This window comes from Buceros rhinoceros, unplaced genomic scaffold, assembly GCF_000710305.1.
Source record: "Buceros rhinoceros silvestris isolate BGI_N320 unplaced genomic scaffold, ASM71030v1 scaffold2504, whole genome shotgun sequence".
Taxonomy (NCBI): Eukaryota; Metazoa; Chordata; class Aves; order Bucerotiformes; family Bucerotidae; genus Buceros; species Buceros rhinoceros.
Window position 1 is genome coordinate 115,875 of NW_010406325.1, and position 15,165 is coordinate 131,039.

Below are 15,165 nucleotides of genomic sequence, written 5' to 3' on the forward strand. Positions count from 1 at the left end.
TACGACTGCTCCCAGACTTCCAGTTCTGATTTGAGGCATCATTCATATTTAGCACAGAGACAGACAGAATAAACTCCACACAGCTAAAAAGATGGACTTAATGAATAGGTTATCATTCATTTAATTGAAAGGGCTGGCAATCAAATCCCAGGTGGACAAACAAGGTTTTGGTGCTTGGCTATCAGGGTGACGATCTGTTCATTTCAGCAGAGTGGGATGTTTGTCCTGCTGCTCATCACGGTCTGTACTCTGTTTCTTTTAAATCAACTTTTAGCATGCTTTGCTGGCACATATTGGTTAGAACATGATTAAGATGTTCCTACTTACTTTCTGGTAACATTTACAGAGCATTGCTTTTTTTTTTTTTAATTGTCCAGTAGTGACTATAGCAATAATCCCCTCCCAAAGAGCAAATAGTTAAAAAGCTGTGTAATAAAGTAGCTGCTGAGTCTACCAGTTACGATGGAAACACTTCCTTTGAAAATCATCCATTTTCCCAAACGTATTGAATCCACGAGTAACTTAGTCAAGATCCACACAGACTCAATCTTAGCCAGTCTGAGTGAAAATCAAAAGAAAAAAACCCCTTCCATTTAAACCATCGCTGTAGAAGTGCTGCATCATGTTTTTGTAATGTGAGTTTGGGAAAAGGTAAAAATAATTTGCTGTACTGCTAGGACCCATTATAAATGAAGAAGATTATCATTGACCTCTTTCAGAGGTTTGAGTATTTCAGAGTACGATAGAGTGTCATGGTGACCGTGCAGCATTTGACAGTGGCCATTTGCAAATAATTAATGTTACCATGGCATTCCCCATATAGAGGCACAGTAAAGTTAATTGTGTGTAGTGGCAACACTGTAATGATCTTGAAGATAACTGCTATAGAAGCAATATCTGTGAGAAATTATAAGAGGACTTGGAGAAAATTGTATTGCATTTAAGTTAATAAATGTGGTCATAGCTTTGCTACAAATACAAAGGAAAAGATATTTCACCTGTTTCTAGTTTTCTTTTTACTTACAAAGGCAATTGTTTGATTCAAGGTAGGGAGGGACCAGTTAGGGAGTTTACAGGCTGTGTGAGTGAACCCCTGAATCAGAGGGGTGGAACACGAGGACTGTGATCATTGTATGTTACTAATTCAAGCATATTACTTCTCAGTTCTGCGAGTGGGAGCCTGTACAGTAGTGGTGGTGCCAGGGAGCCTGCCCAGCCCCACAGGTTGCTAAATAAAGAAATCTATAATGGGCTTGATCTACTGAGAGAGGATATGACCCTCAAAGGGTGCTGGTCAGTCCTGTCTTTGTCACTGCATCACCTCTGGGGGACCTGACCCAGACAGCATGCAGGGAGGTTGTGTCCTGCCACCCCAAAACTGTCCCTAGGAAGAAGAGGGGGAGATGAGCATTGCGCTCCCATCAAATTCTGCTCCTCCCATCAGCCTTTCCTGCCATTTCCATGAAAAAGCACTTTTCTGCAGGGTGAGGTTTTATGGTAAGGACAACCCGTATGAGCATCGGCAGCTGTCAATATCTGGCAACAAACCAAGGTGGCCTGGGAGGGGACATCCCATCTTCAGAGTGGTGTCAGCCTCCTGAGTGCTTGGAAAGATCACAAAGACTTTTTGACAAAAGGGATGTGAACTGACTGTGCAGCTGGGGAGGTTTCCAGCTCTGTTTGCTCTTATGCTCTCTTGCTTTGCAGCCACAGTTTCACAACTCTAAAAGTGACCCTATTTAGCTGACTTAACTGTTGCTTCCCAACCTTACTGTCAAGCTTCTTCCCATGCCTTTCCCACCTCTTCATAGCTTGTCAGTGTATTTCTTGCAGCCTCCAAAGTTAAGAAATCATAAGTGAGTCAAGCCTAGGTGCCTATTCCCTTCCTCCTTTTTTGTCTTGCGTCCTTTAATGTTTGTGATTCTGGACTGATGGAACAGCATCCCCTTATACAGTGTAATGTGGAGCAGAGACCTTCTGCTTCGCTTGACATCAACATTACGCAGTTAATTTTATGAAAGTGGACTTAGGAGCAAACATAGTGCTGTGGTGGCTGAGGGCTGATTTTTGAGAGATTTGGGGTAGATGGTTTTTGATTTTTCAGCTTTCATTTTGAAATGCAACTGCTTGTCTGTCTGCTGTACTGTCTTCCCTTTTGGCTTTCTCCAGTGTTAAAAATGATGCTGTGTTCCCCTGTTCTGGACTTGTAGTTCCTGATCATTTTTGATCTCTCTCTTCACTGCTCTTTATCTGTATGTATTAAATCTCCTTTTCCTTAACTCATTCATCTCTCTGGCTTTTTGAGACTTTGCTACGCTTTCTCTTTTGAAGCATCCAATGTTCTTTGCCCTTGCATCATGCTCTTGTTTATTAAACTCCTCAGTTTGATCACTATCCCTTTTATAGGTCAATATATGACAATGGTAGCACCAGCAATGATTTATGTCAAATTTTGCCATATAGTTTCCTTTGCTGTCCCCTATAAATCAGATCTGTAACTCACTCATGATGGGCTTTTTTGGGAGGGTATAAAAAAGCAACGGGCCACTGGTAGTGGTACCAAATTGTGGTTTCTTGCTTTGCGGTGTTCGTTCTGGATCTAGTGCTACTGTCCGAGCAGCTGTCCGGCCCAGGCACTCTTCTGCATCCATGTTATTGTTGCAATGTTTGTACAGCTGTAGCATCCTGGAGCCTTTGGGCCAAGACCCTTATCCCTTCCCCTCCCCCAGCTGATTGAGGAGTATTAATTTGCTGGTACCCAATATCAGCAATAATTAATGAGTCCTCTTCTCTGACTATAATAAGCAGGTGAATTGACGTGCTTTTAGGGGACCAGAGCCAACTCATGGAGGAGTTAATTGTAGCCCATACAGGATAGATTCCATAGGTCCTTGTTCCTCCTTCCTTCCTTGTGTGGGTGTGCAACCCAGGTCAAAATCTGACTTTTTTTTAAAAGAGGAGATCATCAGCTATCACTTTGCATGCACTGAGCTGGGCTGACGTCAGTGAAGCTCTGCCTGTTTCTGCCAGCTTTTGAGTTTGACCCATTTTATTCGTAGTGTATCTTATATACCTCAGTACAAATGATGAAGCAGTGACTTAACACAGGCAGTGATTCATAGTGGCAGACACCTCTGCAGTCCTCAGAGGACGCCAAGGTCTTTCCATAGCCGCTCTTTGTTGTGGAAACACCTCATTTTCACCCTAGAGTCATCCGGAAATGGCCAGCTGCAGCTGGGAGGTCCAGACTCTCTCCCTGTACCAAAACCCCCACCATCTAACTTCTGAGCATGCTTTATCTTTGCTGCACATTAAAGGAGGGCACAGATGATCAGCATCTCCTGCTTTGGGGGTAGCAAGTACCAAATGTTGCTGTAGCTCTGGTGTCAGAAATGTGCCATACGGTGTGAACGAGTGAAGCTGCAATTGCTCCTGTGTGTCTCGGTGTCATTGAGCTCAGCCCTGCATGTCTGTTCCAGTTTTGCTTTTTCCTTAAACTCGCTCAGAAACTACTGCAGAAAGCCCAGCCTTGCTATGTGTTGCTTTCTTCCTCTCTGTTGCGGGCATGTTACTGGTGCAGAATCTGTTATTGCTCTTACGGTGTATTTATTGTGACTGAGTGCTGTGCATTAATCTTGCAGCATGCGGTTGTGATGAAGCGTCGTCCTTGTTCCCCTGAGTAATGATACTCCAAGCGTACCTTGTTTGCATTCTTGAGACATCAACTTTTTAGCAGTCAAAACCCAAACTGAGTGTGTAGAATGAATATCAACGAAATTTCTGTTGTCTTCCAGACTGGTTGTGGCCCAGCGCGGCAGAGAGCAAGCCCAAACTCAGGTCCCAGTTTCAGTTTCTGCTCCTGCAGAAGCTTTGATCAAAATACTTTGTATTTTCCATCTCACTTTCCTTCCTCTGTTGAAAGAGGAAGAGTGGTAGCTATTACTACATACCACTGCTTCTGTATAAACAGCATATTTGTAGCATATGGCTGTTAAATATTAAGCAGTGTTATATATTTTATAAAGCTCTGATAAAGCGCTTTGAAGAAGAAATTTAAATGATAACGATGTGCTGTTTATATTTTTCTTTTGGTTTGCAGCATTTTTTTTTTTTACATATGAAATAGAGAACAAATATTTGATGTATATTTGACTTTTTCACTTTTGATCTTTATTTTGTTTTCCGTTTGTAAGTAGCCCCTTGTTTTCCAACCTAGCATTTTTGGAGAATGAAAGTGAAGTTTTTCCAAACAATCCTTTATCCAAGTTCACACCAAAAGCACTGTGGATTTGGACTCCACCCTCTGCCCCAGACACTCCTCAGCATGAAAGAAAAGCAAATCTGTCTGTTAATAAGATGAAACAGAGCTGGATAAACATCAGACTTGAATTGCCTGGCTCTCTCTGGAGCTGTAGATTCACATCTTGTCTAAATAACTCCTAGCCCTTTCATTTGAAATGGATATCTTGAGCAGTTTACAGTTTGGAGATCTTTTGAATAAGACCTGAAAAGAATGGCATGTCATCTATTAGACACAGCCAGTAAGGGTTTGTGGTGTTTTGTCGCGATTACCTGGCAAGATGGCCTTCTCCGTGATGGTATGATGGATGCCCAGTTCTACAGGCATGCTTGAGGGAGAATGGACCAGATGACCTCCAGAGGTCCTTTCCAACCTCAGCCAGTCTGCGGTTCTGCAGCTTGCCCTTTCTGCTCCAGAAAGGCTTCCTTGTTATTGGGGCTGTGCTAGTAAGATCCTTGAAGGCATTTGGAGTCACATTATTTTCTCTTTGTTGTGTTGTCAGTGGTATACATTTGTTTGATATAAGTTCAAAGCTTACTGAAGCCACTGTAACTTTTCAGAGATCAGGCAACAGGATAACCTCGCCATGTAGAGAGAACTTGTGGTGCACCTGTTGTGCATTGCTTAAACAGGGAAACAAAATCAAGTGAAAGCGGTGGGGTTTTTTCCAACTTTTTTATAAAATATGTAACTTGTCCCATGAAAGATAGACGAAGGTCAATCTCCATTAGCTTGCATTAGCATTTCCCATTCAGCACTTCCCTCAAACATACAGGTCAAAGGAGAATGAACGTGTGCATGACCTATGTCCTTCAAAGACAGGGCAAAGTATTATTTTCCTAGGGACAGTGAGGTCTGTCCTCTGATTGTCCTCTGAGGGAGTTTTATTTCTCACATCCACAGAATCGACGACTGTTTCTGTGCATCTCGGAAACTGGATGCAGTCGCCACTGAAGCAAAGTTCAAGCAGGACCTGGGTTTCCGGATGCTCAACTGTGGCCGGACGGATCTGGTTAAACAAGCCATATCCTTGCTGGGGCCGGATGGGATTAACAGCATGAGTGAACAGGTAATGGGAAAGAAATGTAAAGAAGCAACCATGAAGTGTGTGAGTTTTGTCTGCTTATCACAGAAATGGAGCCCTAGCTTTCAGCTCAACATAGACAGGGCCATAATGCTTTCCCTGCATTACTTTGCACTGAGATAAAGCACTGCCAGGTAAACACCAGGTGTTAAAAGTTTGGTCTTTCCGAGTTGTATTGATTTGTTGGTACTGAGGTAACTTGGCATGAGGGTGAATGCATCCCGTGAAATCTTCTTAACACTGAACTGAGTCTAGTGAAGCCAAAAGAAAATCCCGAGAGAGCTTAGTGTTGTTCTGAATACTTAAAACTGCTTCAACGCAGTTGTGGGTCAGGGTTTTGTGAGGTGAACATCCTTCCACTGAATACTGCCCTGGGATCTGCAACACACTTCACGTGCACCACCAAACGCCCATCAGGAAGCGATTGATTGCTGGCACTCTTTAATTGAGTTCAGCCCAGTTGGAACTGACCTTCCGGACATGAAAGTGCCTCTGCAGTGTTACTTCTCTGCTGGCATTGTGGCCAACATCCACCAATTGAGGAGCCTAAATTTCCCTGGAATTAGACCTCCACGAGGCTAGTGGTTGTGTCCGGGCATAAACCTGCCTCTCTGGCTACCTAACGGTAGCATTCTGTTGGACTGTGATGCTCACCAAGGTTGTTCCCCTTTCCCAGAGAGGAACAATGGCCATGGATACTGCTGTTTCCTTTTGAAGTAGAGTCCCCTGAGCTTTCAGGTGCCCCTGATGAAAGTGTGACTGCATGTTCCTAGCGATGTGGCATCCTCTGTGGCAGGACCCAGGTGGCTGCCACCTGTGAGGGGGTTGCTTGGGGCAGCAGCTGGGCTGTTAGTGGGTTTAGGTCTTCTGAGATGAAAGCTGCTCCAGAATTGTGAGTTACGTGGCTGTTCAAGTAGCCTCAGTGAGTCAATATTGTGTATTCTTTTGAGAAAAGCTTTAGAAGAGGGCAGTACTCCCTCCCAAAAACCGGTATCAGACTCCTCATTCCAAGGTTCATACATCGTACTTTTTAGAATTATTATTATTTTAGGTTAGTCTGAACCTGAAAACTTTTCACAGCATGTTTCCTCTGTCCTACAGGCTGAAACCTGGGAACACTCTGGCTTGATTCATCAAAGTAGCTAATCATATGCTTAACTCTGAACACATGCTTACATTCTATTTGAATGAAAGTTAAGCCTGTGCTTAAATGCTTTGCTGGATCAAATATCCCACATCTTGCAGGATACCACATCTTGCAGGACAGAGCCCTAAGTGACGCAAGGCCTAAAGAAAGAGAGTAATTTATTGTTTTGCTAAAAGCCAAATGCCCTTTGCGTTGATGGTACACGGTGTTCCTGTGTGTGTGTGCTGAACACTGACCATGGGCTTGCTAAAAATCCATTCCTCCTACATGCCAAGAGAGGGGGGCTGAGCAGTGCTGCACCACGAGGCTGAGCTGCTGCAGAGCAAGCCTAGGACGGACTGGCAGAGGCAAAAGCAGCGGGGACAGCAGTGCAAGGGAGGTTAGAAACCTCCTTAACTCTTTAAAGCATTGATACTGCTGCATGGCGTTCTGGGTCCTTTTATACAGTGGTAGGTCCTTTTTCAGCTTCAGCAGGGCCAAAATATCCCATGTGGTCCCCAGGCAGACCCTTTGCTCTGGGCATTGCTGCAGGTTCTTTGCTGCAGTTGCCCACGTGCTGCATCTTGCAGGGGGGAGCCCTGGCACTGGGATTGCAAATTCTTTTCTATGGATCTGATTAGACCCCTTGTGCTACATATTTGATTTAATTATTGAGTGACGCCACTTACAGAAATTGAAAAAATAGTTGAAGGAACATTTATTTAATTTTAAGCTGCTATCCCGTTTCGAGGCCCAAACACAATTTTTTGTAATTCTCATGGTCCTTTTTGTTCCTGTAGTGTTTATTGATTGCCAAAGGAAATGTTTTGCCACTGAGTGTAGCTTAAGTAGTTTCAAATTCTCTTTGCAAGTAGCTTCAAGTCACCCAAGAACTTGCCTGGGGTGAACTTGGTTTTTCTTGTTAATGCCATGAGGCCCGAAGTGCCTATTCCCTTACTCCGTATCTTCATAAGTGCACTGCAGATTTGATCCTGTGAAATGCTCAAGGTGTTTCAGGGGAGATCTAAGTACCTTGCAGGGACAACTCTTAATTTATACTTTCTCTGTAAGAGCAGCCCTTCCATACATAAGCACCCACTACGTTTAGCCCTGCATGCAGGCAGAAAAAATGGTGCAAAATGGTTGAGCAAATGCAATGGTTCGGCAAAAATAGTGGTGCTGGGTTCGTGCTAGGAAGAGCAGTGTCATGGCCGTGCTGGGCACCTCTAGTTTCTCTGAAAATAACTTCACGGCAGGACTCAGGTTGAACAGCAAATGGGCTATCATCTGACAGCAAATTTACCAGGGGAGCCTACCTCAAGGTAGGCTATAAACATGCATCAGAGGTAGCTGTGTGCTGTGGTAGATTTACTGCAGAACAACTGGTGGCTGATGATCAACACCCCCTACTGTATTTAATAAGCAGCTTTTCTGTTATAATTTACGATAGATTTAATGATTTTTTTTCGTGGTTTCATCTGGACTCATTAAAACAGCCACAGAAATACTTAATCTTAAGGGAAACGATGATCAGCCACAGCAGGTATTTCAGATTAATACAAATTGCGTTGTGGTGGTTCTCTAGTGAAGGGTCACTTAATCTACTTTTCCTCCAATCAGGGCCATGTTTTCTTAAAGCCAGCAACTTGAAACAATGCCGTCTGGCATTTCATTTAAAATTAAGTCCTTGTTGGCAAGGGAGTTCTATACAAAGCCGTTACATTTCCAGCCCCCTATGGTATCCATGTTGAAAAAGCTGTGCCCAAATCTAACCTATCTTAAGAGCAGCTCGGGATGTTTTTAAAGGTTCTTCCAGTAATTTAAAAGTTAGATTTTGTGAAACTGTCATCATAGAAAACTGAAGAGAATTATTGTCTTTTAAAAATACCAGTGGAAATGCAGTTGCTTTGATAAAAACCTTTCTGCTGGGGCCCCAAAGACAAGATGCTTAGTTTATTATATGAAGATGGAGGTGAGGCTGACAAGCCTAGTTTCACTCACCATGCTGAGGATGCCAAAGGTAACGTGAAAAAAAAGTCAACATAAGTGACCACAAAAACGGAGATTTTACAGAAATGGTTGGCTTTTGCTAGTCTGAGGGGCATGTCTGTAACAGAGGTCATGGCTTTTGTTAAATACATGCTGTTAGTCTTGATGATATATACTTAAGTAATTGTTTTAAAAAATCAGAGTTCTGTGTTAAATTTGTCAATTCCTTTGTTTTTTAACTCCAAAAAATGACTAGGGCATGACTCCACTGATGTATGCTTGTGTCAGGGGTGATGAGGCTATGGTGCAGATGCTGCTAGATGCTGGCGCAGATCTGAATGCTGAGGTGAGGACTTTTTGTTGGTTGTATCTTTGTTTTGTTATTTGTTTACATCTTAAACTACCCCCTGAAACTGTAGCAGAGGGAAAATACCAAGAATTTAAAAGAAAATAAATTTGTCATATCCTGGACAGCACCACTTGAACAGTGAAATCAAACTGCGTTAGGTTAACATTGGGATTCAGTGTACAGAAGGGGTCAAGTCATCGGACTTACCGCACAGGTAATATCGATTTAGTTTGTGTTTGCACGCTGCAAATGAATACAGGCATTAGCCCTAGCACGAAGTACAGCTGTACTGATATTGGAAGGACTCCCTGAATCTCATCTGAGGTAAAATGAAAAGGGTAAAAGAAACACCCGTCTGATAACTTGCCAAAGCTCAAACATTTCTGTGCATCGTGATGTTCCAGCTAAGCATCCCGAGCACACAAGTGCAATGTAGGTTCCACTGTTTTGTTTTACAAAGTGCCTTGGGCTAAAAGCTGTTGGATGAGGAGTTTGAAGCTTCCAGAATATAAACATCTCTTTGATGAATGCACATCGCAATCTGTCCACCAAATAGATTGTGATCTGACTCTGTGCAATGCAGGTATGTACATTTTTAAAGAGCCGTGTGAAAATCTGCAAAAGAATTATTTGCTAATGATTCCAGTTTCAATTTGTTGAGGTCATGAGTAAATTAAGCTGTCTGCTTCACTTATCTGTGTTCCATCTGTTCTGTTTGGACTTGAGCGAGCTGATAAATTCTAAGTCACTGCTTTCAGCCAGACATTTTGCACTTTTAAAAAATCTAATTTAAAGGTAGAAATGAGTGTCACCTGTAAGAGACTGATAGCCATTATTATCTGATTGCTGTTTGGTGGCTTATGTGAAATCAGCTGGTGATTTCAGTTCCCCAAATTCAAGCACCCCACCCTCAAGAGCTGTCAATAATTGAATACTCGAACCAGTGTTAGCACTCTCGATAGGCACAGCAAACACTAGATGAGCGTGGAGACTGATCTCTCCTTTAACCCTGCCTGTGGCTGAGAGGTGAGATGGCATTGTTTTGTTCCTAGGACAGTTTTTCATTAGGAGCAGTCCTCCCAATTGCTCCAGTAATCTTCCAGACCTGAACCGAATGCAAATTAAAGGAGTTTTGTCTTCCTGAAACTGCTGACATCTGAGAGAACAGCTCCAGCGAGGAATGTGAACCTCCCCGGTTCATTTCTGTAGAGTGTTTGCTCTAAAATCAAATGAAAACACTTTGGGACAAGAACTGTGAATAATTATGGTGTGCAATTATAAGACGATTCGTGCACACCACAACCAACTGTGCAAATTGGCCAATTATGGCAAAAAAAAAAAAGGCAAATCAACCATGAACAAAAATAAATACTCTGTCAGGTGCCTGCATAATTTTCCCTCTTCCACTTTGCAAATCAGTTATTTATATATACGTTTCCAAAAGTAGACTCAAATGCTGGGTGCCTCCCTTTTTGATTGCCCAGCTTTACCGAAAATGGACTCATTTCCAGATGTGCTGAGAAGCTGCAATTTGCTCTGGAGTCAGTGGGACCTGGGGCTGCTCAGCAAATCTCAACTAAGGCCTTAAAAGCCTGGTCAACCACAGGTCTTCTGCAAACACCATGTCAACTAGAAAAAATTCTAACCAAAAAAAAAAAAAAAGGAGCAAAGGAGTTAAAATGACTTCATTTTCTTTGCCGCTTGCCATGGGCTGCCCCAAATAGTGGTGGGAACCCGTGCTTGAGGAGGAGCTGGATGCGTTCACTGAACTGTGATCCTGCTCATCCTTGCCCTTTGCTGCTCTTGCTCCCCATCCTAAACCCCAAGGCTCAAACTTCTTGATCGATCTTCTTCCTTCTGAGCAAACCCAGACCCAAAGAAGCCCCTTGCCTGTGCTCAGAAGCCAGCACGCTTCTCCTGTTGCACTTTGAGCTCTCTCTTCATCAAATCTGAGTGATAACAACCAGTTGCTGGTGCAGATTTGCTCCTCTGGCAAGCTGTAGGATCTGCATAGGCTCTTCAGATTTTGCCCTCATCCCTGTCCTTCAGACCGAGGGCCTGGTTGTGTGCTTCTAGCAAGATGCTGCATGCAGCGCTTGGAAATGCGAGCTGCTAATGCAAGTGAGCATTTAATAGCTGGCCCCGCTCCCCTTCGTGGGTAAAAGTACTTCAGACAAGGTAGTGAAAGCATAGCTGGCTGAAGAGACAGAGAGATGGTGCATCTTTTACTCTGATTTTAGTCCCACTCTGAAGATCAATAATCAGATTTTGAATTTCAGTGTCGCACTCTGAGTGTGTCTTCTCAGATGGCAAACATTCATTAGATTTTACCACCTCTGTGAATCTCATCAATATTAATATCCCATCTTTAAGACAGAGAAACTGAAGTGAAGAGTGGTTATTCATCTTCCCCACTGTCTACATTAGAGGCATCAGGGACGAAGGCATAGAAAATGGAAGGAGCAATGTGAAAAATACCATTTTGTTTTCTAAGGATATAGTTTGCATCTCTTTTAACTGTCACCACCCTGCTCTTTTAACTCAACTCACACAGAAGAAAGGGGAAAAAAGGAAAAAAAGAGTTTTCTTAAAACATTTCTGAAGTGCCACTCTGCCCCGTCACTTCTCAGCTGTCTTTTTTCCTCTGGTGGGAGAGGAGGCACCTGGAAGCACACCTGTAAACTCTAGGTTAGGGCTTGAGGTGTGTCTTTCATGACATACTGATTTATGTGGAAAGAATTTCTTTGGGCCTGGAGCAATGCCAAGACCTGGGGCTTTGATATATGGTCTGGAGCAGTCCTTAGCTATAAGCATCCTGATCTGTCCCTGCTTCCCCAGCGTGTGCTGCTGTAACCAGCTGTGGATGTTTTGACCTTGTGCGAAAGTATCTGGTGGCCAGTGGTTTAGGTGGAGCTACAGTAGTTGGTAAAAAGACTTCATTTGGTATGAGCTCTATTCAAGCTGTCAAATCAGCGTGAACAGTTTTAATATTGAGAAAAATTTTGCAGGAAAAAAAAAGAAGCCAATCATTTTATAAAGCACCTTTCCCAGGTTTTCTGTTTCACTTACTCCCTCACATGCCTGGCTTTCAGGCAGGTTGAATTTTACTACGTATAGCTCTTTAAAAAAATAACTTTAATTTGTTTGTAGGTTGTCAGTACTGCTCATAAATACCCATCCGTCCACCCTGAGACCCGCCATTGGACAGCTCTGACATTTGCTGTGTTGCATGGACATATTCCTGTAGTTCAGGTATTATTGTATTTCCCTACCTGCATCTCATTCTTTTTTTTCTCCTCTTCAGTTCTAATTACATCCATCTCAAACCAGTATCCTCTTGTCATACTCATATTGGTTACTTATGCTTGTTCTAGAGTGTACTGATACATAATAGACCGATTATATAGCAAATACGGTGTCCAAACCTTAACCAATATGAGGTTTAAATAGGACAATTTTAAAGCAAAGTTGCACCAAAGAAAGTCTGACAACTCCTTGTGCTCCTTCCTGACCACTTGTTTTATATGTTTGTTTATTCATTCATTATACTTTCTTACACTATAATATTCTAGCAAACACAAAACCGCTGCCTTGGTGGGGGAGAGGTGGACAACAGCCCTTGTGCTGCTCCAAAGGGGAAGAAGCACTTGCTCTCCTTACCCCATCGAAGTGTCTTGTGGGATATGTTGGTTCTGTGCTTTGACATCTCAGAAGTTGGGAAGGTTTATTCTTCAAAACAGCTGTGTCTATAGCACACTTAATGAAGTTCCAAAACTATAAAGGCCTCAAGACAGAAATGGCCGAGGGCGAGCTGGAGCACAGGATCCATCCTGCTCTTTTTGGCCACTTTTGTTTTCAGCGTTGTCGTTATTTACGTGGAAGTGTCCCCAGTGAAGATAACAGCTTTTGGAATCATTGTTACAATTGGTTCTTAAGAATTGTCTTTCTTTTGGCCATGTCTTTATGTAAAAGATGGAGGCAATTGAAATCTGATCCATTTTAGAATGGTGCTGGACTTCTAGAAGACCATGAAGGAAGGATGCTTGTTGGGCTGATTTTCAGTACTTCCATCTTCAACGCATTACTTCCTAACACTGACCTTACACCATTTCTCATTCAAAAACACTGAGTAACACTTTTTTGGCTCTGAAGTTGGACGCTCCTGGTGTCTGGCAGTGTAAAATGAGCGAAAAAAGGAATCAGTTTGCCTCTGTGAAACAATGGACAGAATTTGCATGTCACTTGTATCTGGTTTGCAGATAGCAAGAAGCATTAGACTCTCATTCGTCACTGTTCACGAACTGTGAAGACTGTGATACTCCCAGTTGCTCTAAATGGTGAATTTTCTTTCTAGCTGTTGCTGGATGCTGGAGCAAAGGTAGAAGGTTCCTTGGAGCATGGAGAGGAAAATTACTCTGAAACTCCTTTACAGCTGGCAGCAGCTGCTGGTAAGGATTTTCTCCTTCCACTGTAATAAATTCTTCAGTCAGGGTCTGTGGTTTACATGAGCAAATACTGGATTTTAAAAGAAGTAAAAATGCTTCTCTTGACTTGCAGGGAATTTTGAACTGGTCAGTTTGCTGTTGGAGCGAGGAGCTGACCCCATGATAGGAACAATGTACAGGAATGGCATTTCCATGACTCCACAAGGTGACATGAACTCTTTCAGTCAGGCTGCTGCACATGGACACAGGTAGAGTGGGAACAAGTCTAGTGGCATCCTTCAAGTGCTTAGTTTTTGCCTGGGCATCTGGTTTGAGCAGATGGGTGAAAGTTCTGCATGAACAATTGAACGTGCCACCAACTGAGCAGAGATGTAGGCTTTTTGCTAGCATGTGGATTTAACCAGTTGGTGGCACAAGCTGCTTTTTGGTATCTGATTTTTTAAGAAAAGGTGACTCCTCGTGGTGTATTGCAGTGAAATGGTTGTTAAATGGCAGCTGAATGCCAAAGACTGGAAGGAATGCCAAAGACATTCCTTCTGAATTTCTTGACATATTTCTCAGGTTTGAGCAAATCGTGCCTGTACTGCTGCAGCCTTAATTTTTGTTGAACTGAATTTCTGCATCTGTGTTTACTGCAAAGTCCTGTGTGTCTCAATGTTGTACGTATGCTGCAGATTCTTTAAAAAGTAATGAAATGAGCACCTGGCATGCATGGTCTTGCAACATTCAGGAGTTGACTGCAGTGTAATGGATTGGTATGATGATCTTCACGTTCCTACTTTTCTGATTGTAGCCATCCAGAGGAACATAGATACAGGTTAGAGACAGTACCTACCCTCTGTTTGCTTAGAGATGAGCTGCCAGTCTAACAACATGCTAACGGCATGTCAGGGCGGGTTCGCACAGCAATGCCTATCTGGAGCCTAAGAGGGTTTCCTGGGACAGAGGGGACAGTTTGATCACTGCTCTGACCTTGCTGCCAGCCAGTGTGAGTGTGAGCCGTGTGCCCGAGGAGGACCTGGGGCTCTCCTCGACTTGGCTACTGGCTGTACATGTTGCAGACCCTGGCTCTTAATTTGCTACCTGTACATCACACATAAACACTCCCTCCTTCTCCCAACCTCTGCCATAACTTTGTTTGGGACACACCATGCCCTGCTGCCACCCCACACCAGGATCTGAGCAGGTGCAGGGAGGATGTCAGAGTGCAAGGGAGGTGGGATGGGGGCCAGTCTGGTTTCTTTTCTCGCAGCTGTAAAACTGAGAATGACTCTGCTGAGAGTGGTGAGGTTACACCAGAGGGAGTACAAACCTGGGGGCACCAAGTCTCTGAGTTTGGGCTTTGCTATTTGACGGCCCAACTGGATCAGTGGCTTTGCAGAGTAGTCCCAAATGTGCTCGAACCTGCCCTGACTGCCCTTGTTGAATGTCCAGCTGCTCCAGCTTTTCCAGACTGCTTTGAGTGTTGATCGAGTGGCGGTGCTTCTGGTAGCTCCAGGCAGCTCCCGTCTCAAGTAGCCTCCAAGGTGAAACTCCTGAGAGTTTGTCCAGAGGCACCTTGGCTTTCCCTGATTGTGGGAAGAAGTCTTGAGTCATGTTTAACTCATGGGTCTCAGTTCCCACGAGATGCCACTACTCATGCGACATCTGTACGGTTCCTGTCACGACAGCGGCGTCTTGCAACTGTGGCCCAGGCACTGAAAGTGGGCTAGCAGGAGTGGTCCTTGCCTCAGGAGTGCTCTCAGCCAGTCCTGCAATTAATCAGTGTAATTTCCTGGATGGACGTTCTAACTTGCCACATTGCAGCAAGTAATCTAAGAAAGTAACCTGAAGAAAGCCGAGCCACTGACTCTGCTCTCCCACCCTCTTTCC

The 15,165-nt window shown here is 43.6% G+C and overlaps 1 protein-coding gene across 1 annotated transcript in view; it reads left to right on the plus strand.

The window, feature by feature from the left end:
- The window catches only part of BTBD11 (BTB (POZ) domain containing 11), a gene marked incomplete at its 5' end in the record, with an annotated part of 73,986 nt that overhangs the window by 32,493 nt on the left and 26,328 nt on the right, over window positions 1-15,165 (plus strand). Inside the window, 5 exons of the mRNA XM_010134026.1 lie at window positions 5,204-5,369; window positions 8,756-8,845; window positions 11,999-12,100; window positions 13,203-13,296; window positions 13,406-13,541. Of these exons, the coding sequence (XP_010132328.1) occupies window positions 5,204-5,369; window positions 8,756-8,845; window positions 11,999-12,100; window positions 13,203-13,296; window positions 13,406-13,541 (588 nt within the window). The remainder of the gene's footprint in view (window positions 1-5,203; window positions 5,370-8,755; window positions 8,846-11,998; window positions 12,101-13,202; window positions 13,297-13,405; window positions 13,542-15,165) is intronic.